This window comes from Chenopodium album, chromosome 13 (assembly GCF_948465745.1).
Source record: "Chenopodium album chromosome 13, dcCheAlbu1.1, whole genome shotgun sequence".
Classification (NCBI taxonomy): domain Eukaryota; kingdom Viridiplantae; phylum Streptophyta; class Magnoliopsida; order Caryophyllales; family Amaranthaceae; genus Chenopodium; species Chenopodium album.
In genome coordinates, this window is record NC_137846.1 from 11191102 (window position 1) to 11216543 (window position 25442).

The 25442-nt window shown below is 37.6% G+C and overlaps 3 protein-coding genes, 1 non-coding gene and 1 pseudogene across 4 annotated transcripts; 2 read left to right on the forward strand and 3 right to left on the reverse strand.

The window, feature by feature from the left end:
- Positions 1-742: 742 nt before the first annotated feature.
- On the reverse strand, positions 743-5709 carry LOC145575211 (GDSL esterase/lipase At1g29670-like). The gene is made up of 5 exons (XM_081633110.1): positions 5625-5709; positions 2295-2419; positions 1924-2163; positions 1307-1541; positions 743-963 (listed from the first exon to the last, which is right to left on the reverse strand). Exons 1-5 carry the CDS (start codon positions 5707-5709, stop codon positions 743-745), a joined length of 906 nt encoding a protein of 301 aa, XP_081489236.1.
- Positions 5710-10621: 4912 nt separating this feature from the next.
- LOC145575212 (uncharacterized) lies at positions 10622-16041 on the reverse strand. Its single transcript, XM_081633111.1, has 8 exons — positions 15541-16041; positions 14652-15192; positions 12973-14561; positions 12698-12921; positions 12464-12611; positions 11453-11989; positions 11113-11185; positions 10622-11013 (listed from the first exon to the last, which is right to left on the reverse strand). The coding sequence occupies exons 1-8, from the start codon at positions 16039-16041 to the stop codon at positions 10622-10624; spliced, it is 4005 nt and encodes a 1334-aa protein (XP_081489237.1).
- Positions 16042-18034: 1993 nt separating this feature from the next.
- Positions 18035-21367, reverse strand: LOC145575213 (GDSL esterase/lipase At1g29670-like). The gene is made up of 6 exons (XM_081633112.1): positions 21121-21367; positions 20411-20535; positions 19715-19951; positions 19324-19558; positions 18870-19003; positions 18035-18340 (listed from the first exon to the last, which is right to left on the reverse strand). Exons 1-6 carry the CDS (start codon positions 21365-21367, stop codon positions 18035-18037), a joined length of 1284 nt encoding a protein of 427 aa, XP_081489238.1.
- A 1997-nt stretch (positions 21368-23364) lies between these two features.
- LOC145576295 (PRA1 family protein E pseudogene) lies at positions 23365-24374 on the forward strand (annotated as a pseudogene).
- A 980-nt stretch (positions 24375-25354) lies between these two features.
- On the forward strand, positions 25355-25435 carry TRNAL-AAG (transfer RNA leucine (anticodon AAG)). The gene has a single exon. It is a non-coding gene; the product is annotated as a tRNA-Leu (tRNA).
- Positions 25436-25442: the final 7 nt, after the last annotated feature.

Here is a 25442-nt window from a genome sequence, read left to right on the forward strand (position 1 = left end):
TGTTGTTTCGGTTATAATCGGTTTAGATTGAACTTGGTTGGTTTGAAAACGAGTTTACCCAATTTGAAACGGGTTTCTAATCAAAATCATATCGGGTTAAAATTGAGTCGGATGATTATCGAGTTGAATTAGTCAGATAATGGGTAGGAACGAGTCATGTTATAATCAAGTCAAGTCATAAATAAGTTGGGTTTATCGAGTAGTGGGTTGAAACAGATTAGATCATAAACATATTGGGTAACAGGTTGTAAATGACTCAGTCATAACGGGTTACGGGTTTTAAACGGTTTGGTCATAACGGGCTACGGGTCGTAAACGGTTCGGTCACAACGGGTTACGGATTATAACCGGTTCGGTCACAACGGGTTACAGGTTGGAACGATTTAGGTTTATCGGATTTTTATCGGGTTTTTACGGTTTTCGGTTTAAAACGGGTCGGTTACTATCGGGTTTAAACGTAATCGGTTTGGGTTGCTTTCAGTTTCGGGTTGTAACGGTTTGGCTTGATAACGGGTCGGGTTAGTAACGGTTTGCACACATTCGGTTTAGTTCAGTTTCGGTTTGGAAAAAATTGGGTCGGGTCAGTTTTCGGTTTCCAAAAAACGGGTTTTAAACAGTTCAGTTCCTTTTCGGATCGGTTCGAAACAGTCGGGTTTAACGGTTCGGGTCAGAAACTGACAGCTCTAGCTCTTTGTACTCCGTAGTTGTTTGTTTTTGTATTTTGTAGTTGAATGCACTGGTTTTAGTGGTGAGCCGCTAAAGCGCTTATGTCCATAGGATAAGTGTCAGTGGACATTTTGGCTTTGTAGGCTCTTGAAGCCAAAATCTTGTTAGCAGCCTCGGTAGGATGTTCTTGATCCCAATATGCTCGTGCTTTTCGATCGCTACATGGTGGACTAAATGGGACACATTCTGCTGCCACTCCACAGCATGGTTGATTTGTATTTTTCAACCCCACTCTAACTGCAAACAAAATCATAAATTAGTTAGGCGTTGTTCTGTTCAGCTTTTGAAATTATGTTTGTTGATACTTTGTAATAAGTTGAAGTAAACAAGACCGTAGCCTTAGACAGTTTAGGAAGCTAGCAACTGGCGAAATGTAGCATACACCTTTGATGTGCATTCTAAATGTTTATATTTCGCCCTTTGTTAGTAGTCTAACTGTTACGTTTGTTAGGCTCTTAACTATGTTCATCATTAATTTAACTAAAGACGATGAACATATATGTAGTTAAGAGCAAATTCTAGAAGTTTTGCGAAAATTATGTATAAAGAAGAAAATGAGTGACATGAAATGTGGAATTACCAAGATTTTCAAGATTATTTGCAGAGATGATATCCATACTGTTTATGAACACAAATTTGACTCCTGGATGTTTGCTGTTATAATTATAAACTAGCGATTTCAACTTGTGATTATAATTCTTCAATACACCATTGATGAATCCTGAACAAGTCTGAACTAAATTCAGCATTGGAAGACAACCAAGTGGTGAGAGCCCAAATAATATGATCTTCCTTGCTCCCAGGCTAATAATAGTCTTCAAGAGGTCATCGCATAAAAAGAAAAGAAAAAATTAGTAACAAAATCTGCCAAAATTAAAATTACAGGTTAAAATATAACGCCTTTTTCTTAAAATTATAAGTAAAAAGATAACGCCTTTTTCTTAAAACTTTGATCAAATTTTGTATTTATATTCAATAGAAATATACAATAGCTTGTGAGATGCTGTTAAATTCATTTCAAAATGAGCTTTTCAAACAAAATAACTAAAATATGAATAAAAACGTGTATTGAGAACCATGTAAGAAAAACAAAAATGTGTCTTTGTTTGAATTTTGTTGTTAGTGTTATTTCACTATTAATGTGACAATTTAATTAGTACAGAAAAAGTTTAAGCACGTATAAGAGACAAGGCTTACATTGATTTGACCGGTTAATTCTTTAATGAGTTCATCGGCATAGACACCAGGAATCATGTGTGTGGCCATAACAGTTGGTCGCATAAAATAGTTAAACATCCAGTCGTTGCTTCCAACATAGATGGAGTATAGGCATTTGTTGAGGTGAATAGCAGCATTTTTAGAGCCTAGTTTATTTGTAATCTTTGATACTACTTCTTTGTGATTATTCACCTGTTTATTCATACAAACTCGATCCCCCTAACATATTCATAATGTCATCAGTTAGTTATATACAAGTAAAAAATACTCGTCGTAAAAATTAATCTATGATAAACATGAACACAATTACTTAAAATCAAACAATTATGAAAAATGTACTTAAAAATTACCACTTGAAAACCCGTTTCATCGAGAATACCCGAAGAACCAGATGCATAGTTTACACCATCCATAATTTCATCCTCTGGTATACTTGCAAAGGGTTTGATATAGTGCGGTAAACCAAGATGATCACCTGTACACATAAATTTCATTACAATAATTATTAATGATCATAATAAGGATCAAAATGTCTAAATTTATTACCGTTACATTAGTTTTATTTTGTTCAAAATATGTATTTTGTTTAATGTAACTTGTATTCTTCATAGTAATATTTATTATGAATTTTGTGTTGAGTATCCGTTAAATAGTGTAGAGTCTTACATGTACAATTGCACAATGTAACAATTAACTAGTGAGTGTTTCAAGTCATGCCATCTATCGTATTATTTCATCTAATACGGAAAAACAACATTGAATTAAGTTCATGGTTTTTGTTTTTCATGAATTTTGGAGCAAATCAAATGGAACGTAAACTATAGATAAGAATTTTTTTAATAATGCTTGAATGTTGATAAAATATAATATATTATGAAGCATGTAGCTTTATTTCATCGTTATTCAAGTTTTCTCGTCTTATAATCTGATATGATGACCTTTTAAAAAAAAGCTTATATATTGATAAGTTAATGATATAATATGATTTCAAAAAAAAAAAAAAGTTAATGATATAATATGATAATTTTTTGATCTAATATACGTTGATCCAGCAAAATTTGAAATAATATATGAAAAACTATGACGAAATAAAACGAACCAATAAGATCAACGGTAGTCCTTCCATTAGTAAATCTTCCGGTTGGGCCATTAGGAAAATCTATTCCATAGGGTGGAAAATTGCACTTGGCCGTTGTTATAAGGTTATTGTTATTGCCACTATCTGATAGTGAGTCTCCAAATATGAAGAAACAAGGCACTTTTGGTGCCCCATTAACCCAATTTAGTTGCAAGCTAACAACTAATATTGATACCAACGCTACTAAACTCATTGAACCTTTTTTCTTAAGTAAAATAGATTTTTTTTTTTTAATCTTTTTTTGTAATTTTTTTTTTTTTGTTGAGATTAAGAGCTAGTGATTTGTGTTAAAGTTTAATTTAATTTTGATTGGGATTAGTGAAGCTTTTAAAGCCAAAATACAAGTAATTAACAAATATAGTAATATACTAAATATTGCAACAAGTGTGCAAATAGTGTGAATTTTTGGCTCATATTTCTATTTTTGTTCAAGTTTAGATTATTTGCTTTGCAAAAATTATGAGGAAGTAGTGGATTATCACAAAGCACGGTAAGTGTTACAAATGCATCATAATTCTACTTGTTTTATTAGATTCAATATTGACCATCAAATATTATAGTACCATTTCGGCATTTAGACTTTGCTTGACCAAGTCCATATCCATAGATTTTATTTTGTTCTATTGATTCTCTAAAAGTTAATTTATTTTAGTTATATATGGATTATCTATTCTACATTTTTAGTATACAAAAAGGTGTTTCATAATAAGTTCGTGTTACATGACACTCTTCTATTTGCAAAGGCTATATTTTCATATCAACCCTGAAATAAAATAATAATAATAATAATAATAATAATAATAATCAACAATTGAATGTATTGAACACTTATCCAACATTACATTATTGTTTAATGTTTAAAATTAAAGACTAAAGTTTCTTTATATCTTTTTGCAATACTTACACCATAAGTTAGTTAGACCTATAATGCTTTTATAACAACAACAAGAAACTATTATAGACATTTCTTACACCAATTCCTTGTAGCAATGATACTTTTTCAATTCAAATCTAAATTATTGTCAAATATCATGCAATTATTTATTTCAAGTATATCATAACGTTTATAATTTTCTCACTGAACAAAAAATTATGAAAAATAACAAATTGGATATTGTTTGAGTCCTTGAGACACTCGCTAGTTAGATAATTTCAATCCCTCAAAAAAATTAAAATTAAAAAATAATATATTATTTTAAAACACAAAGATGTTCAAACTAAACCTCAGAATATTCGTATACGTGGCAATATATAGTCATCAAAGATTTCAATCTTATCTTCAAAAAATTAATTAAAACAATTTTAGTGAAACAAAGAGAATTGAATGGATGTTCCACAATGAGACAATTATATTAGAGCACATAAATCATCAAGTGATGTACAATGTACTTGTGACCTAATGTACATATATAGATATTCCTTAGGTAATACGTAGATACTAGTAATCTCATACAAGCCTGCCAAATTTGGAAGGAGCGAAAAAAAATATACCAATAAAAATTTAAAATTTGAGGCACCCAATTTTTTTATTCAATTTTGCTAAACATTACCCGCCATAACACCACTGACACTCAAAGCGCGCCTAAAAATCCCACATCTTAGCTGCGCGCCGCTCATCGATTACTTCACAAATCTCAGACCCCGGGAAATTCAAATTCTCCCTCTTTCCACTTTCTTTCATTTTGCACTGATTCTCTTAAATTATTTTCATTAACTTTCAAATCTTGAATTTTCAACAAAACCAAACTATTGAAAATCAAAATGTCCATAAAAAAAAGAAAGAAAGAATCTTCTTCTCTTATATATCTCATTTCTACAATGTCATTTCTCCACTCACCCAATTCTCTCTCAACCATTATCAATCATCTTCTTTATATTAGTCCGTTCTTTTAACGAATCGGTTTTGTTTCAGTCTGATCCTGACTTCCCCAAGAATTCGGACCTGAGATCCTGATACTCCTATCGGCAAGCTGAGAACCTACACAATGAGAAGAAGTTAGCTAACCCCGGGGTGATCCGGGGATAACCACTCCGATGATAAAGTCAGGAAGTGTATAAGAGAAGAAAGTAAGTAAGGGAGAGAAAGTAGAGAGAGAGAAAGAGAGTGCAATTCATGTCCCTATTAATGAGGTCTTACCTACTATTTATAATGATGTATCTTGACAGGTGGCTTTCATCCATGCAGAGCCTTCTACGCCAAGTGTCGAGCTTCTGTTGCCACGTGCCGGATTCCGACAGGCCGACATGTCTTCTTTTTGGGACATATCGGCATCCTCTCATAACTGTTTAGAGCCTGACCACGCGCTTTCACAAGATATCGGTTATGCTCAGATATCATCCCATACAGTTAGCCCCCCAAGTGAGGACGCATGATCATACATCATCGTTCTCAATTAATATAGGCAACAAACTGAACTAAACAAACTTTGGGTTCCACTTCTTATTCCTCAAATTTCACCTTACGTTGGAAATTTCATGCGACAACATGTCTTGTACTCTGTCAAGCACGGTGTGTTATATTGCCGCAGCCTATTATACTTGCCTGGCCTATACTCAGATACATTTTCAGATAAAGCTTGAGAATACTCCAGAGACTCACATCTCTTGCTTAAACAATTTGCTTCCATATTCTTTTAAGCTCTATATTCTTTTGCTGAGAAGATATATTCTTATTTATTATTAAGAGACTCACATCTCTTGCTTAAACAATTTGCTTCCATATTCTTTTAAGCTCTATATTCTTTTGCTGAGAAGATATATTCTTATTTATTATTTTTATTTCTATTTTGTTAATGTAAGAAGACAATCTTTGTACTGTAGTCCTTATCCATTTGTACTATTATTGGCTTTTAACCGTTGTTTTCCCCCCCAAGTGACCTTGTTTGCCGATAGCAGACAAGGTCTACTTGGTTCAAAATACCTGGGAGCGAAAAACTCCGTTTTCCTCCCCCAAGTGACCTTGTTTGCCGATAGCAGACAAGGTCTACTTGGTTCAAAATACCTGGGAGCGAAAAACTCCGTTTTCCTCCCCCAAGTGACCTTGTTTGCCGATAGCAGACAAGGTCTACTTGGTTCAAAATACCTGGGAGCGAAAAACTCCGTTTTCCTCCCTGACCTTGTTTGCCGATAGCAGACAAGGTCTACTTGTTATAGTATTGAAGCGTAACCGTTTTTTTTTTTTTTTTTTGAAGCGGGAAAATTAGCACACGTGTCACAAATCCTGCCGCTGCTTTTTGAAATTGGTTGTTAACTCAGAGCCGTTGGATTTCTGAACCGCCTTTCACCTCAACTGACTCTTCAGTTTTTTTTTTTTTTTTTTTTAGATCAAAAATTCCGCCATTCTTCATTTTCACTTTCTTTTTTCCAAAGTTTTCTCTCAGTCTTAATTGTTCTTCAACAAAAAGTTTATTTCACGGATTCTTCTTGATTTCGGTCTACGCTTCTCAATATATTCAGCGCATTTTTCTTCTTCGTCACTTCTCACTTTAAGTTCATCGTATCAGCGACTTTTGTCGAAGGTATTGCCGTCCTTTAACCCCTTGATTTTGCATGTTCTGTTTTATTTTCTCATTTTTAAATTAAATGTCTGAAGATAGTGTCGAAGAGAATTTCCCTAACCTTAGTACTGCTAGGCGTCGTTTAATTAAGCAATCCTTAGGTAAAGAAACTGGTAGTAACCAGGGTAATTCATCTTCCCTTTCTGATAATATTGATTATCCATTTGAGACGTTATCTTCTGAAGAAGAAAAACGCGCTTCTATGATACATAGGACTATTGCCCACCGCGAAAGTGCCTTTCACCCTACTAACCCTGATATCCCTGCCGACACCGAAATTCTTGACGTTGAGCCTGTTAGTGTTCGTTATCACTTACGCAGCTTTACTGGGAAACGCTATTTTAATCAATACGGCACTAACGTTGGCAATATAGGTATAAACACCATGCCAAGGGTAAAGAGTACCAGTTATCAGCCTCGAGCTGTTGCCCGTGAAGCCGCTAAGGCCGCCAAAGCAGCTAAGGCAGCTGAGGCCGCTAAGGCAGCTGAATCCAGCAAAAGACCTGGGCATGGTCAAGTTGTGAGTTCTTCCGAAGAAGAACCCGCGGATGACATCCCTGCAAACCCTATGGAAGGTCCGCCATCTCCAGTGCATGATTCAGCCGTCAACTTGGTTTTAGGAGATGACGAGATTCAAGAAGACAGTGTCAATAATGAGAGTAGGGATGACATTGTCGACTTGACGACAGAAGTTATCCAGGAAGAGAATCTGGACGAGGGCTATAATTCCGAGACTGACGGAGCTGAATTACGTCAACCTATTACCCTCGCCAGAGATGGAAAAGTGGCCAAGGCAAAAATAAGTGATGATTTTAGGAAAACGGCAATTGAAAAAGATTACTGCCGCCGTGCAAAGAAATTCTTCAACTTACCCGACGGGTACGAGCTGTCAGTTCCCCCTTCTGGAGCCTCAGTATTAGATTGCCCAGCAGGTTCCGTGGCCGTTTACATGAAGCATTTAGACTTCGGCCTCCGCTTTCCCCTACACCCCTTTGTGGCGAAAATCTTAAAAGCCTGGAATGTTTGTTTAGTTCAGGTTACTCCTCCCACTATCCGGACCGTTATTGCCACCGTCTGAGTCATGCTATATCGAAACTATCCCTTACCCTTAACGCTTTTAGGCGACTGATTACTTTGAAGAGAGATGGTCAGTCGGATGGGTGGTGGTCCTTGTATACCCAACCTCGCAAATACACCGTCCACCCCAAACTGACAAGTTGTAAGGGATGGCAAGTGAGGTTCTTTTTCATGTCGGTTCCTAAGGATTATCCTCTAAGAAGAACCTTTTTCCGGCCTCATCCCCGTTTCGACTCAATCCCCGAGAGAGATCTTGGGAAACACGAAGAGAGAGCCGTCAATCATTTCGATATCTCAGAATTTGATGAAGGTGACGGCAAGGTTCGTATTGTTCCTACGGTGTGGGTGCCGAATGTGAGTTACATTCTGGGCAACGCGCCGTTATCTCGTGTCGGTCTCTGTTGGACTGACGATTACGGTAATGTTTATTGAGTTTCTCTTCCTTCTTTTTCTTTCCTCTTTGTTGTTTTTTTTTTTTTTTTTTTTTTTTTTTTTGTATATTTCTTTATATATTTTTTTTAAGATTATCTGTACCCTACTGATTGAACTTACATTCCTTATTCTCAGGTATTAACAAGTTGGACAATAAACAACTCGGCCTATCCTCGGACGGGAAGAGGGTTATCAGACGTTGTCCCAAAGCTTCAAGTCCCTACGACACTCTTGCTTCCGTTTGCGGCCGCGCTCCAGCTATCAGCGCCAAAAGAAGAGCTGAGATCATGGCCGATGACAACGCCAAGAAGAGAAAGTTAACACCTCTAGCCAATCGGCAAGGTGGAATTGTGATCTCCAGCCCTAGACAACCTGAAGAGCGCGCCGAGAAGAAGAAGGATCAATCGGCGCCCGAGAAGACTCCACCCATCAACAAAGCTAAAAGCCCTGAGGCTATCGTGAAGAAGGTTATTCAGGGTGTTGAGATCGAAGATCTCACTTCTGCCGAATCCCCTCGTCAACCTCAGGCAACCACCATAATCGCTCCTACTACGGTTGGGTCAGATTCCAGCATTCCGGCCCTGACTTATCGGTCCAATCAATGGATTGAACGAGTCTCTGGATGGTTTCCAGATGAAGTTTTGAAGGGATTCGCCGTCCCTGCTGGCCATTCCGGAGATCGTTGGCAACCTGTTATGGATGTCGGCCGGAACGAATCTATGATTACCGATGATCCATTGCAAGGTGGAAATCTCGGTTATCGGCTCCTGAGCAACCTAACACTGCCGATGGACAGACCTGCTGGCCCAATCGACCCCTTTGCCGCTGCTCATATGCATAACATGATGAAGGTACCTTTTCTTCCCTTTTTCATATTTTTGTGTTATGTTCTCGTCTTTGTCACGCACTTACAATGTTCATTTAACTCTTAACCCTCATTTATTTACTTATTGATTTATCTTTACTATATACATATTATTATTTTTTTTGTAGGCCGTCATGTCTGGCACAGAGCTGGTTGAGATGTACCGTTACTATCAGGAGAAACATCATCAGGCCTCCTCCAGTGAAAGTGTCATGCAGGAAGTCATCGCTAATGCTGAAAAAGCCTTGGATGATTTGAAGAAAATAAAAGAGAAGGACGACAAGGAGATGTCGGAACTGAGGATTAAGGCGGGGAGGGTTGCCATTCTCGAGCTAGAGGTGCAGAGTCTGAAGACTCAAATCACCGAGAAGAATAAGGCCGTTGAACGCCTTCCCTCGGTTGAAAAAGATCTCCAGGATGCCAGAGTTAAAATTAAGAGCCTTGAAGAAAAGGTTCAAAAAATGGAAGCTGACAAACCTGGTATTCGTCAGAGAGCGGTCGGCCGTTATTTAGCCTCCGACGAGTTCTGCTCCAAGCTCCAAGATCGTTTTGATGGAGGTTGGACAGCTGCTCAGAGATGTATTGCCCACGCCGCCGGTTGGAAAAAGGATGATTGGGCCAAGGTTGAAAAGGCTTTCGGCGAGGAAGCCTACAAGATCCCTTCCGGCTTCGAGGCGCAGCAATTTTCTGAAGAGGACTTGTATAACCTGGCGCCAGCTGCTGATGACGGCCCCAGAAATCCCAGCATTTTGGATTCCCCAGTGTCTGAGAATGCACAAGCTTGAAGGGGCGGGCAGTCATCACCGACATCTTCTTGTGGGTCTTGTATTATTGGGCCTTATCAGTTGTAACTCTTTTTATTGTCTTTTGCATGTGTTAACATTTTATTTTGACAATGCTGTTTTATCGGCATATACCCCTTTTTTGTGGTGATGCCTGTCGATTGTCAACTTTATCTACTATGTAAACTTATTTTTATTTCCATTATCTGCTAACTGTCTGCAAATTTTTACGCCCCTTATCGTAACTGTTGTTTTTGCCCTTTTTCTCTTTTTTTTTTTACAATGTTATGATAACTGCTTTGTCTTGTAAATAAAAATTAAAGACTTAGCTGGTGGTTTGCCTGATACCCGACATCCTTCATCGTACTATAGACATCACAAGTATCAGTTAGCAACACACTGTTGTTATTACAAGTACTATATCATTCCTTACTCCCCCCAGTATACATAGTTCATACTAGATCTATGTATACTGAGCAGTAAATGGTTGTTGCTGGTTCAGATTATAATCTCGGTCACCTACTGCTTTGCTTTTTCAGCCAGTCAGGTACCCTCTCGGCGATCATTTTCTGAGCTATGCCTCATATCGGCGTATACTCGAATTGATTTGGCCGGTATTATATTTTGAACCAGCAACCTCGTGAGTTAACGTATACAACTGATCAGGTTGCATATCTATTAACTTCACGGAAGCGGTTTTGAGCTGTCCGTCCCATTTAACGGTGTTCTGTTAAATGGAGGATGCCTTTTCCAACACACGTTGTCTGAATATTTCTTCATTCATCACCGATATCTTACTTGATATCAGCTTCATATAAAAATTGTATTACACATAGTATTTCTTCAATACAGCCGAGTTCCATACATTTTTTAGGGGTGTCCCATCTAAAGTTTCCAGATAAAACGATCCTTGGATGACGACATCTCTAATCCGATAAGGTCCTTCCCAATTTGCAGTCAGCTTTCCATCTTCATTCCCTTTACCGGTTGCTGCTGTTCTTCGTAGTACCAGATTTCCTTTACTTAACGGCCGATGAGATACTCTTCTGTTGTAGGCTCTTGACATTCTTTCCTTAAATGCAGCTGACTTAACTGCTGCCTTTTCTCTTAGCTCTGGTAAGAAATCTAACTGTTGTCGTAGGAGTAAATCATTTTGGTCTTCACAGTAATGTTGAACCCTAAATGTCGGCAACCCGACTTCTGCTGGTATGACTGCCTCTGTTCCAAAAACCAGAGTATAAGGCGATTCACCTATGGCTTCTCTTACTGTTGTTCTGTTTGCCTATAATATCTCCGGTATCAAATCTGCCCACAAACCTTTTGCATCTTCAATATTTTTCTTGATCGCTGTCACAATTTGCTTATTTGCTGCCTCTGCCTGGCCGTTAGACTGTGGATGGCAAACTGCTGCATAAGCAAATTTCACCTTGTACATCATTAAGAGATCTTTGACTGGCTTACAGTCAAATTGGGTTCCATGATCGAAAACCATCGCCATTGGCAACCCAAACCTTGTGAAGATGTTTTTCCATATAAACTTTTTAACTTCCGATGCCGTTATCTTCGTTACTGGTTCTGCTTCTATCCACTTTGTGAAGTAATCAATTCCCACTATCAGAAATTTTCTTCCACCCGTGGCCGATGGGAACGGGCCTACTATATCCATCCCCCACTGGGCAAAAGGGATTGGATTTAGTATCAGAGTTAGGTCATTTGGAGGCAAGTTGATAACTGGGGCAAACTTTTGACACTTCTCGCATTTTTTAACATAAGCCGTTGCATCTGCATTCAATGTCGGCCAGTAGTACCCCCTTCTCATTGCTTCCCTAGACAAGGCTCTTGCTCCGAGATGGTTACCACAGCTTCCCTCGTGCAATTCTTCTATTAACCTTGCTGATTCAAAATCTGTTATACATCTTTGCAATGGCAGTGAAAACCCCCTTTTGTATAACTGGCCTTGGTACATAACGAACCATACACTATCCTTTCGCAGTCTTTTCAGCTCTCCTTTATCTGTCGGCCCTACGCCATGAATGATGTATGCCAATATTTTATCGTACCATTGATTCCCAACGTCAACACATAATACGTCTGCCGACATCTCATCTATACTTCTCCGCTTTAAAACCTCCACCATGACTGTCCTTTCCAAGTCGTTAAAACTTGAACTTGCTAGCCTTGCTAGCGCATCTGCCTGAGCGTTTTTCAATCTCGGAACTAGTTTGATCTCAAAGTACTGCAACTAAGCTGCTAATTGCCTCATCTTTTCCAAATATTTCACCATTGCTGGTTCTCGGGTTTCATATTCCCCACTGAATTGACTTGATACCAGCTGGGAATCAGTTGTCAGAACTAACCGTTTTGCTTCTGCTGCTATTGACAACTGCATTCCGGCTACCGCAGCTTCATACTCGGCCTCATTATTTGTTGCCTTGAACTTAAATTTCATGGCGTATTCAAACATTTTCCCATCTGGAGCCGTTATCACAATTCCAGCCCCTGCCCCCGTTGCCGTGGCTGATCCATCAACTGATACCTGCCATGTTCCCAACTCCTCTTCTTCATCTGTGTATGTGGTTTCAACAATAAAGTCTGATAATGCTTGAGCCTTAATTGACGTTCTGGGCTTGTAACTTATTTCATACTCCGACAACTCTACTGCCCATGCCAGTAATCTACCAGATGTATCCATTTTGCGCAATGATTTCTCTAAGGGATGATTGGTGATCACCTCTATCGGGTGTGCATCAAAGTATGGCCTCAACTTCCTGGCTGACATTATTACTGCTAACGCCATTTTCTCTATTACTGGATATCTGCGTTCTGCCGCATTCAAAACATGACTGACAAAGTAAATCGGCTGTTGTTGTCTTCTTCTTTCCACTAACAAAACGGCTGCTACCGTTTTGGCGACGCCGAGATGTATAACTGCAACACTTCTCCCTTCTCGGGTCTAGCAATTGTGGGAAGAGATCTAAGATGACTCCTTACTACTTCTAAGGCATCACTTTGTTCTTTTCCCCACTCAAATGCCTTATTTTTTCTTAGTACCATAAAAAACGGAAGTGCTTTATCAGCCGATTTGCTGATAAACCTAGTTAACCCTGCCATCCTGCCAGTTAATCTCTGTATATCACGAATGGTTTTTGGTTGTTTCATTTGAAGAACCGCATTCACCTTATCTGGATTGGCATCTATTCCCCGTTCACTGACCATGAAGCCTAGAAACTTCCCTGATCTCACCCCAAAAACGCACTTCTCCGGATTCAACTTCATTTGATATTTCCTCAAAGTTCCAAATGTCTCTTTCAGATCTGCTATGCGGTCTCCTTTTTCCTTGCTCTTTACTATCGTATCATCCACATACACCTCTACATTACGCCCCTTCTGCTTCTCAAAAATCTTGTCTACCAACTTCTGGTAGGTTGCCCCTGCATTTTTCAATCCAAATGGCATTGCTTTATAACAGTATACGCCTACATCTGTTATAAAAGCCATTTTATTTCTATCAGCCTTATGCATGCTGACCTGATGATACCCTGAAAATGCATCTAGAAAGCTAAGCATAGCATGACCAGAGGTTGAGTCTACCAGCCTATCTATCCGGGGTAACGGGTAGCAATCCTTAGGGCAAGCTTTATTCAAGTCTGTAAAATCCACGCACATTCGCCATTTCCCTGTCGGCTTTCTCACCATTACTACATTTGCCAACCATTCTGGATATGTGCAAGGCTCAATGAACCCTGCCGCTAAGAGTTTATTTACTTCAGCTTGTATTGCTTCTATTTTCTCAGTTGAGAAATTGCGCTTCTTTTGCCTTATCGGCCTGAACTTTCTGTCAACATTCAACTTATGCTCCATTACTTCTGGATGTATTCCCGGCATCTCACTGGCCGAGAACGCAAAGACGTCGGCATTTTCACGCAGCAAGCTTATCAGGTTACACCTAGTGTCCACATCCATATCAGCCCCAACCTTCACTGTCCTACTCGGGTCACCTGGTTGCAGTTCAACTTGGACGGTTTCTCCCCCCGGTAACGGCCTTGGTGTTTCCTCAGGTCTCGCATCAAAGTTTTTCATGGTTAAATCCTGAACTGTCGGCTCACCTTCCCTTATTGGGTTACATGGTACCGTAACGTTACCAACTGGGTTCTTCAAAGCTGTAACATAACAGGCTTTTGACATAACCTGACCCCCATACACCTTCTCCACAGCACCCAAATTCGACACATAGGCTATTGCTAGATGGTAAGTTGACACTACGACCTGCATGTCGTGAATTATCGGTCTGCCGATAATTGCGTTGTAAGCCGACTTGACATCCACCACCAGAAACTCTGCCATCACATCTCTTGCCTGTGGTCCATCACCCATCCTTACGGGCAACACAATGCTCCCTTCTGGCCTTACAGTCGACTCATTAAACCCGATCACTGGATACGATACCGGCTTCAAGTATTGCCTTCCTATATTCATCTCATTAAAAGCTTGCACAAACAACACATTCGCTGAACTACCCCCATCTACCAGTACTCTTTTGATGTCAGCCCCATTTATCTTGGTTATCAGGACTAACGGATCGTCATGCGGGAATACTACACCTCGTGCATCTTCCTCTGTAAACACAACTTGTGGTATTGACGCCGGCCGAGGACGGTTGTCTACATCCAATGCACAAACCAGATGACGGTGTTCCGCCAAATGCTTCTTTGCCCCACTGATCGTCCCTCCATGAATCGGTCCCCCCGTTATCACATCTACCCTTCCTGTAGATAACGGTGGTATTCCTGCATCCCCTTGTCGGACTATTCTTCCTTGTGCTCTTTCGGGCCTTGCTTCTATCTGTTGCCTCTCACCTGCTTGTGCCGGTTGCTGATTCCTGCTCGAATTCAACCGGTATTGTGTTAAGTGCCCTTTTCTGATCAACTCCTCAATGTTGTCCTTCAATTGTGTACACTCCTCCGTATAATGTCCCACATCCCTATGGAACATACAATACTTCTTCACATCCCTTGGCCTTGCCCTCATGGGAATCGGCCTCGACCAATCTTCTCTGTTCTGGTTTACTGAGTAGATTGCCGCCCTTGGTGTATTCAAGGGAGTGTAGGTGTTATATCTCATTGGCAGCCTTATCGGTCTGGGATCTTGCCGACTTCCTCCTCCCCTTCCTGGGGCAGGAGCTCTCGGCCTGCTTCCTCCAGACGAGGTCCCTTCATGCTGACTTTGCCCCTTTCCGGCAGTGACATGTCTGCTACTCGTCTTCATTAATTCTTCACTCTTTATATAATCATGAGCTTTGCTGAATGCCGCTGCCAATGTCGGCAGGTTCTTCCTCGTAAGATATCTCTTAAAATCCGAATCAATCAATCCATTCATTAAAGCCATCACAGCTATTTCCTGTTGCAATTTCGGAATGGTGTTTGCCTCATTGTTAAATCGCCTGATATAATCCCTCAAAGATTCATCCGGTTTCTGCTCCACAGCCATCAATTCTCCAGAGGTTCTCTGCCTCACACTGTTACTGATATACTGACCTACAAAGATCTCAGTCAATCTTTCAAAGCTATCTACTAACCCAACTTCAAGGTTGTTAAACCAATCGGCTGCAGCCCCAATCAGAGTTGTCGGAAAGACTTTACACCAGACTGCATCCGAGTTAGTGTATAGCATCATGTGTCCCTCATAGGACGTTATGAATCTTGCCGGATCCCCTCTTCCATCATACCTACAAGTCGGCAGTTTCACCTTTTCCATTGGCTGATCCAAGATGTGCTGGGCAAATGGAGATGCCCTTAACTGCACCACTGTGCGCACTGCTTGACCCTCTACTTGCGAACTTCTCTGCTGCTGAGTTCCAGTACTCACAACGTGACTTGAGGATTGTTCAACCCGCCGTGATGTTGTATGCGATCTTACCGGCGACTCATGTCGGAGTCTCCTCGACGAGTTCTCCAACTGATTGTGCTGTTCCTCCTGGTGACGGTGCGATGTTCCTCTATCGGCCTGGGCAGCTTCTCTTTCAGCCCGTGCCGCCTCAGCCTCCTTTCTCTTCTTACTCATTGCACTCATCACCCTTGCGGCTGTTTCCAACTCATCTGGAGTGAATGCCGCCATAGGATCCTCTGCCTCCCCTCCTCCTGCAGGGGGAGTTATCGGCACATGAAATTGATTACCCTCTAGGGTATGGGTTTCATCTATTATTTCCACCTGGGGTTGTTCTACTGGTATTCCATTGTTTCCGGCCATGGTTATCGTTGTTATATGAATGTTTTTGTGTGAGGTTCTTAGGCGATAGAAGTGATCAATCTCCCCTCCTTCTAGCGCCAAATTGTTTCAGTCTGATCCTGACTTCCCCAAGAATTCGGACCTGAGATCCTGATACTCCTATCGGCAAGCTGAGAACCTACACAATGAGAAGAAGTTAGCTAACCCCGGGGTGATCCGGGGATAACCACTCCGATGATAAAGTCAGGAAGTGTATAAGAGAAGAAAGTAAGTAAAGGAGAGAAAGAAGAGAGAGAGAAAGAGAGTGCAATTCATGTCCCTATTAATGAGGTCTTACCTACTATTTATAATGATCTATCTTGACAGGTGGCTTTCATCCATGCAGAGCCTTCTACGCCAAGTGTCGAGCTTCTGTTGCCACGTGCCGGATTCCGACAGGCCGACATGTCTTCTTTTTGGGACATATCGGCATCCTCTCATAACTGTTTAGAGCCTGACCACGCGCTTTCACAAGATATCGGTTATGCTCAGATATCATCCCATACAGGTTTCGAGGTTGTCTACCCACCAATTTACCTCTCTTACTTCTTCATCTTTGTTTATTAAGAGAAGTTAAATGGAGGGGTTAAAGCAAGATAACAAGGAGAACATCCCACCTTTCAAATCTTCAAAGAAAGTTAATAACCCGGTTGTTAGATTTCACAGTAAAAGCATCTAATGCCGCTAGATTTCTACTAGAAAGCCTCTTCAAGATATTACCAATTTCTTTCATTTGTCAACAACCCATTCAAGTATGCTTGATTTTAGATCTAGCTTTCTCTTTCCTCCTCTGCCTACCCCTGCTTTCGTCCCCGGATCGAATTCCCGAAAGAGGAAGGTTGCTCAAGTTGATGGTTGTTTGAAGAATGGCGCCATTTCTAAGTCTCATAGGATGAATTTTAGATGACTTATTTTTTCTGGATTTTCATTATTTTTTTACAATTTTTGGTTGGTTGATTTGAGATGGTATGTCACATTTTGTTTGAAATTATACACTAGAATATGAATTCCAATAATATACAGATTTACAATTGGAAACTTAATTTACAAAATAAAATATTGTTGATTTTACCAATTTTAATGATACTGTATAATTGTTCATAATCTGATATTGATGTCGGATTAAATACGTTACATTATTTATTTAGTAAGCATTGCAAGTTTGCAGCATGTATCTCTGATTAGAATTGTAAAAAAATTGATATTAGAAAATAGGTAATGAAATTTAAGACAAATTTAGAAAATTATACAAGTACGTTTTTTCTTAGAAATAACATAAGAAATTAAGAATGGGTTATATGAGAATACAAAATAATATAAACACCAAATGCGGTTAATTAGTACCCCCTCTGTCTCATAATAAATGAAACGTTGGACTTTTTTTTTTCACTATTCATGCATTAAGTTTGGCCATAATTTTTACATAATAAAAATATAGTTTATCATAAAATATGTTGTTAGATAGGTTTTAATATAAAATTTCATAATATAATTTTTTAAAATAATTTTTTATTAATATTTAATTATATAAAAATAAAGTCAAACTAGTGCATTGGCATGTGTGTAATATTTGACTGTGTCATGTATCACTATTATGAGACAAAGGGAGTAAATAAATTGCTTAGGCAAAGGCATATGTAAAAAGTTTTATTTATTTCTGTTAGTCTAAATCTACAAACAATAGTCTAAAAAGACCAAATTCAACAAACATATGTAAAATTGAAAGCACATCAATGTCATTTAACTATCTCTAATCTCTATGGATGATTTGATCCTATACTCTTATTAAAAATTCTACAATGTCATTCTTCAAAAATGACACCACAATATGCTGATATGGCGAAATTTAATTGGCCCATATTTAGTATTTTGATTTTTATTTTGAATTATTTTTAAGCTCCATCATATATTAAAATTGTATTTATATATGTATTCTTTAGAATACATGTATTTTTTAAGAAATACTTAATTATAATTATGAAAATCCCTTTGTGTCGCTGCTTTTCACCACCAACAACTCCTCCCAAACCGGCTGCCTGCAACCCAACAACTCACTGCTGCCGCACCACTTAGTAGCAAAACAACCACCTCCAACCATCGGACAGCAAAGCAGCCACCAGTAGCCCTCTCGCCGCTCCAGCCACCGCACTGCTACATTAGCCCAGTCTGCCGCATCCTTCAGCAGCTCAGCCCCGCAATCAATCACCGTACCACCGCCCGGCTTCAACCGCACATCATCACCAATTTCAGTCACCAACGCAACCACCACTTTCAATCCACGCTGCTTCAATCACCAAAACGCAGCAATTGCAACAATTAAAACCTCCAATTCACCATCAATTACATCAATTCGCCACCCAATTACAAAAATTCCGACCTTCACTAGCAACAACCATTTCGAATTGTGCATACTCCAATTGACGATCCAGAAGGTGCGCTCAGAATTCTGCTTCAATTGAAGATCCAATTGCAGCAAGATCTAGGGAAGAAGATCGATTCAAAAATATTTTTTTAAAATAAAAAAAAATTAAATACAATAGTTATGTATTTTATATAAAAAAATACATGTATTTATAATAATACATACATGTATAGTATAATTTATCTTTTAAAAATAAATAAAAAATTGACCAACCATAGCATGCCACGTCAGCATGTTATGGTGTCATTTTTTGAAAAATGACACAGTAGAATCATCCATACTCTTATTGGCTTTGAAGTCCATGAATCTAGAGCTGAGCTAGGCCGCTTATGTCCATAGGATAAGCATCGGTCGAATTCAGGGCTTTGAAGGCTCGTCCGGCTAGAACTATGTTAGCCGCCTCGGTGGGATGGGCTTGGTCCCAATAAGCACGATCCCCTCTATCTGTGCATGGAATACTAAGCGGATCACATAACAAATTTTCTAATATCCCACAACAAGGTACATTTGTTATATTCAAACCTGCAAGATTTTCAACCAAGAATCACTAATATAAATTACTTTGTATAAAATAGTGTTGCGTTTCCTTGCTAATATACTTAGGAGCATTTTCTAAAGTAGAGTTCAATTTAAACTTACTGAATTTAAAAAGTGACATATTATTTTGAGATAGGTTAAAAAAGAATTGTGGCTTATTGATTAATCTTTTAGCTTTTTTAATTACATTTTTAGTTGGATTTTTTTAGTGTAACGTTACTCAATATTCAACGTAAACAGAGTCGTTTAATTTGTGGGTTATTGTGAGTATAAGTATGAAATGAAAACAAGGAGAATAAATGTACCTAGGCCTTGAAGATTATCCGGGGAGACGATTTCCATAGTGTTGATCCAAATAAATTTAGCATCGGTATGGTTCTTATTGAATGTATCGACTAGTGATCTTAGCTTGGTGTTGTACATGTCTAGAATATCATTGATGAATTTCGAACATGTTCCTTGTGGATTTAAAAGAGGAAGGCATCCAAGTGGTCCAACTCCAAATAATATCACCTTCCTGGCTCCTAGATCATAAAGAGTCTACAAGAGTTATCCAATAACAATCGAAACAGATTAGTAACCACAACTTATATTACAAGATATGTCAAAGTATAAGCCGTTTTACAATATAGAAAAATGATTGAATATGCTTGAAAGTTGGAAGATTGAAGATGGTTTTTAGGTTAGCATACGTACGTTTAATTGGCCGGATAATTGAGTGATGAGGCTATCAGCATAAGCTTGGGGAGGGGATTGGACTATCGGAGGTGCTCTCAAGAAATAGTTGAACATCCAATCGTTGCTCCCGACATTGACGGAGTAGAGGCATTGGTTGAGATGAGCAGCAGAGTTGTTTTGGCCTAGCTTTGATTGAATTCTTGACACTATTTGTTTGTGGTTGCGCAGTTGCTGTTCCAAACCAATGCGCCCTCCCTACACATAATATAGGCAAAGTGATCATCATTAACATTTTTTGGAGTACTTTGTATATGTTTAGAGAAGATTAGTTAAATGATCTTCTTTGTTATGGAAAAAATGTAAAGTTGTATGTCCTATGTTGTATTCCCTTTGTTACTAAGACATTGTCCCATTTGCCCTTTCACTGGCATTATTATAACAATGAAAAAGCTGTTATTTTCTCATAGGCTTATTTTTTTCATGGTAAAAGTTTTAGCTGTTTTACAACTATTTAAAAAAATGGTACATAGTTATTTATCTAAGTGATTAATGTATAAACATTGCATGCATGAGTTCATAATAGCCATTTTTATTGTTGATTAGTTCCCTACATGAAGTGTACATTTTCTTTTCTTTTTTCTATTAATATTAAAACATGAATAATCAATATTTTTGTAACTTAGCCAATGTTTTTATTAAAAATGTTATTATTACCACTTGAAAGCCAGTTTCAGGGAGAATTCCAGATGAACCAGATGCATAATTTACACCATCAACTATTTCTTGCTCTTTAAGAATTGGAAAGGCTTTGATGTAACTCTTTAAACCAAGATGATCACCTGTGTGAAATATTGCCGAAAAAAGGATGATAAGTTCAATTCTATTCGAAATAAATATATTTTCAGCTTATAAGAAAAAAAAAGTTAATAAATAATAATAATAATAATAATAATAATAATAATAATAATAATAATAATAATAATAATAATAATAATAATAATAATAATAATAATAATAATAATAAAAGTGATAATCAATAATTACATCAAGCAAAAACAATAATAAAAAAAAAAAAACATTTAGTTTGAAAGAGAGATTTAATTAGCCCATTTAGGGTAATGGGCCCAACCCAAATTATACCCAGATTTAGCCCATTTGAAAAGTAATAATTTAAACATAGTGAGGTTGCAAATAAAAATACTACCTCCGATTCTTATTACTCGCAACAAAGGAGTATTATTTGTGAGATATAAAACATTCATTTGTTGTGAGTAATAAGAACCGGAGGTAGTATCTGAGTTTTTATATATATGCTCAGTAATATACATAGTACTCGACTACTTGTAATCAAATCATATTTTTCATGAAATTAAAGGCTATTTCTTTTAAAAGAGAAAATAAGATGAATAGGGAAGAAAAGTTACCGATAATATCAACGGTAGTCCTGCCATTAGTAAATCTTCCTGTGGGGCCATTGGGGAAGTCAATCCCATAGGGTTGGAAATTGGCCTTGGCTAATGTTACAAGGTTATTGTTATTACCACTATCTGATAAAGAGTCTCCAAATATAAAGAAACAAGGTACTTGGGGTGAGGCCAATGGGGGTTGTCCATTAACCCAATTTAGATGCAAGCTTGCTACAAATATTGCTAATATCACTTCTAATCCCATTAGATGAATTCTTTTTGAGGTTTGAAGAAGCTTGTTTGTATAATAAGAAGGCGTGCAACAAAGGTGTATGAATATAGTACAACCCAAAATAATGCATAATGAATGGAAGCAAATTCCTATTTATAATCCTAATGACAACATTAATGTGTTTTATAGCAAGTAATTAGTAATTTAGAGTTTCATCACCTTGAAATGTTTAATTTGAAGTTTCACTTGAGTTTAATCTCTTGCATTTGCTAACATTGACCGTGCTTAATTACTGAATAAGTATTGTAATTACTCCAAAAGATTTATTACTACTCCACTATGTAATTTTTTTGTGCTTTATATCAAGTATTTAATTATTTATATACTCGTATTTTTGTAAAAATTACACATCTTGCTGCTTGTTGTAGCAATGGAAATCAAGAAAAATAGTTGATTAGTGAAAGTTGTTCAAATTTTTGTGTATTATTAAATGGTACAAGTAGACTAATGTGGTTGGATAAGACAAGGTAAAAAAAGAACATTTCTTTGATTCTTTGTCGTATCAAAGATAAAGCAAAACTATAAAGATTGATAGACACTGAGTAACACACTTAAATAGGATAGTAGGGAAAAAAAAGGACTAATTTAGTGAGTGTCGCCTTTATTTATTTGTTTAGTTATTATGTTTACTCTTTGCGCATTTTTCAATAATGTAATATTGTAATTAAAATACTTCAAACTATATATAACATAAATTCTGTATAAAAACTACATATTTAATTTACAATTGAGACGAATTTAACAAAATCCAACATGACTATATTTATATTTAAAGTTTAGAATCCATTAGTATTGAAATTTCTAAAAATTTTAAATGCGACAAGTCGACAACCAAATTGAAACAAAGGGAGCAATAACTCCGTAATATTTATTGTTTAGATTAGAATTGAATTTTTTAGAAGAGTTTGAATATCTTGATTGATTTTCTTGCATTAGTTTTGACTATGTGATTAACAACAGATAGGTATAGTATTGTCATATTTTGGCAATTTATAACACTCTATGTTTTAATTAAGTTTTAATTATAGTATTGCATAAGTTTTCACTGTTTTAGTGCTGTAATTTAAAAAGTTATAAATATTTAACCATTTTTCTTGCATTTGTTAACTTTTAACTATGATATAAAAGTATTAAATAACTAATGTTGCACTTACTCTATGCCTAAATAAGTGTTGAATTAATTTAGAAAGAGGAATAACATTAACACAATTATGATCAAGTTGTACATGTCAAATTGGGCTATTCTAATTTAGACAATCATGGACTAGCTAAAATGGGGATTTGTGTTAAGTTGAACCAAGTACCATGAGGTGATTATAGATGACCTAGCCTGCTGATTTAGCCCAAAAACTGCCTGGATTTGGCATATTTTAGGTTCGGAATCCTGACTTAGGCCAATCCGACTTGGTTTTAATTTTATTTTTAATAATTATTTTGGTCATCTTGAAAAGCTTGCTATTGTGTTGCCCACAATAGTACATGATTTAGGTGCAAGTTTTTAGCCCAAAATGAGCCAACTTTCTTTGCCAAAACTCGGCCTATCTTGTGATCACTGCACCTTTAAGTTGATTTGCTTATTTCTATACCAAAAAAAATAAAAAGCTATTGGATTAGCAACCATTTAGTCAAATTTAAGTTCAAGTTAACTCTGGTTAGATTCAAAACATTATTGATTTCGAATTTATCATATCATCAACTGCAATTTTTGTTAGGTTAAACCTTGTTTGAATTGCCATCAGTTAAATACAAGTCCAGTTCAATTCAAATTTATCTGATACACAAATCGAGTTCAAAATCTCAAATTCAAGACCCAACCCAATTCCTCTTATAAACTAGATCAAATTCTAGTTTGTTTCACTTTAGACAACTCACTTTGCACATCACCAAAACACCAATTCATCCATATCACCCAACAAAGCCACAAAAATAGCAAGTCCATCCCACACAATCAGCCCATCATCCATAAACAACAACAACATTTCCCTCTTTCCATTTTCCACCTTTCTCTTCTTCTTTCTCTCAACTTCTCCACCTTTCTCTCTCCTCCAAAATGTCAACCAAACCCTTACCCACCTCCACCACCCCAAACTATGGCACAATCCCCACCACAACCACCACCACCTCCACCTCCACCTCCACCACCTCCATCGACTCCTTCATCACCCGCGCCACCCACCACACCCAAACCCTAATCTCCCACCGCCGTCCATGGCGCGAACTCCTCTCTCTCTCCTCCTTCTCCCTCCCCATCTCCTACTCCGCCGCCATGTCCCGCCTCCGCCGCAACCTCAACTACTTCCGCTTCAATTACTCCCTCATCATCCTCTCCATCCTCTTCCTCAGCCTCCTATGGCACCCCATCTCCATGATCGTCTTCTTAGCTGTTTTCGTTCTCTGGGTTTTCCTCTATCTCTCAAGAGATGATCCAATCGTTGTTTTTCATCGTTCGATTGATGATCGATTCGTTCTTCTTGGTCTCACCATTGTTACGATTCTCGCATTGGTTTTTACAAATGTTGGATTGAATGTGTTGGTTTCGCTTGTGATTGGGTTTTTTGTTGTTGGATTACATGCTGCGTTTCGGAGTGTTGATGATTTGTTTCTCGATGAAGATGATGTTGCTGATGGTAATGGGTTAACTGGGTTTGTTCCTGGTTTTGAAGGTCAGCCTTTGAGACCTACTTACGCCAGAGTTTGATTTTTTTTTTTTTTTTTTTGGGAAATTGTAAATTTGATACGTGTATAAGAATGTTAATGAGCCGAACTTGAGCTTGGACTGCTCAGGTCGGGTCAGGTTTTAAGTTTTAACACTTTCATTCGGACTCGAGCCGAGTCTGGGATCGAATTGTTTTGTTTTGTATTTGGGTTAGTTTTTTTTTTTTTTTTAATTGTAGTGTGATGGTTGAAAATGGCAGGTTTTTCTTATGAAGTTGTACATTGGAAATTTGTCAGCAATTATATGGTTAAAAAAAAAAAAAAATGGGTTCAACACTTCAACTTTAGCAATGTTGTTGACATTGCATTGTTATATGTTTGATGTTGATTGCATAAAAAAATTATCTTGATGTTGAAGTACGGCAATTAATTTAATTGCGATTAAAGCATCACTAATCTGTGATATGTTGATATCTTATCCAAATTCTCCACGTAATTTGTATTGGTTTATTGTTCCAGTAAAATATAATCCTAAATTTAGGTGTTAGTTTATTAATACAGTAAATAAGAGCCATCATTGTCATTGAGGTTGCAAAAGGTGCTGCTTCAATGATGATGAAATAAGTGATGTTAAAAGCAGCTAAATTTCTCTACTAAGGTCTTTTAAGGCTATGCACTAATTTTTAATTTTGTGTGGTTTTAGTTGTTACATAATCTTAACCTCGCTCGAATCAGGATGTGAAATGGGTAGTAATCGATGCCTAACCTCTCGAAGTAATACATTCCTATACTATTATGAGGAATTTGGTAACTTTTTCGAAACACCCAACACCTTGAGAAATGTACATGACTAATAATTCCGAACAAAAGAAGTACAATGTGACCATCATAATGCAAGCTCTTGTTCAGAATTTCATAGAGCTTTAACTATCATAAAAACTCAACCATGCAATCAAAAGATGCAACAAAAGATGCACATCATTTTTTTTACAGAGTAATGCTCCACAGAAATGGTTTCTGAGTTTGATTGACAATTTGATATTTACTTGAAGACACAAAGTACAAGACAATGAGCGAAAAAACAAGCAACTACAGTCTACAGGTGTTAGAAACAAAGCAAATCAACAAAGGAAATCATAGCAGGTCCTACTTATGTTATAATGGAAATTAAGATGGATATGAGAAGACCAAAAAAAAAAAAAAAAACCTCTTAGTAACACTTACACTGTTACAAATATGCAATATGTAGTACTATAAAGTCTTTTAAGTGTTAAAAACAATAATTTGGAATGTTATAGCACACAAGTTGAGATGGCCGAGTTGGTCTAAGGCGCCAGATTAAGGTTCTGGTCCGAAAGGGCGTGGGTTCAAATCCCACTCTCAACAAAAATTC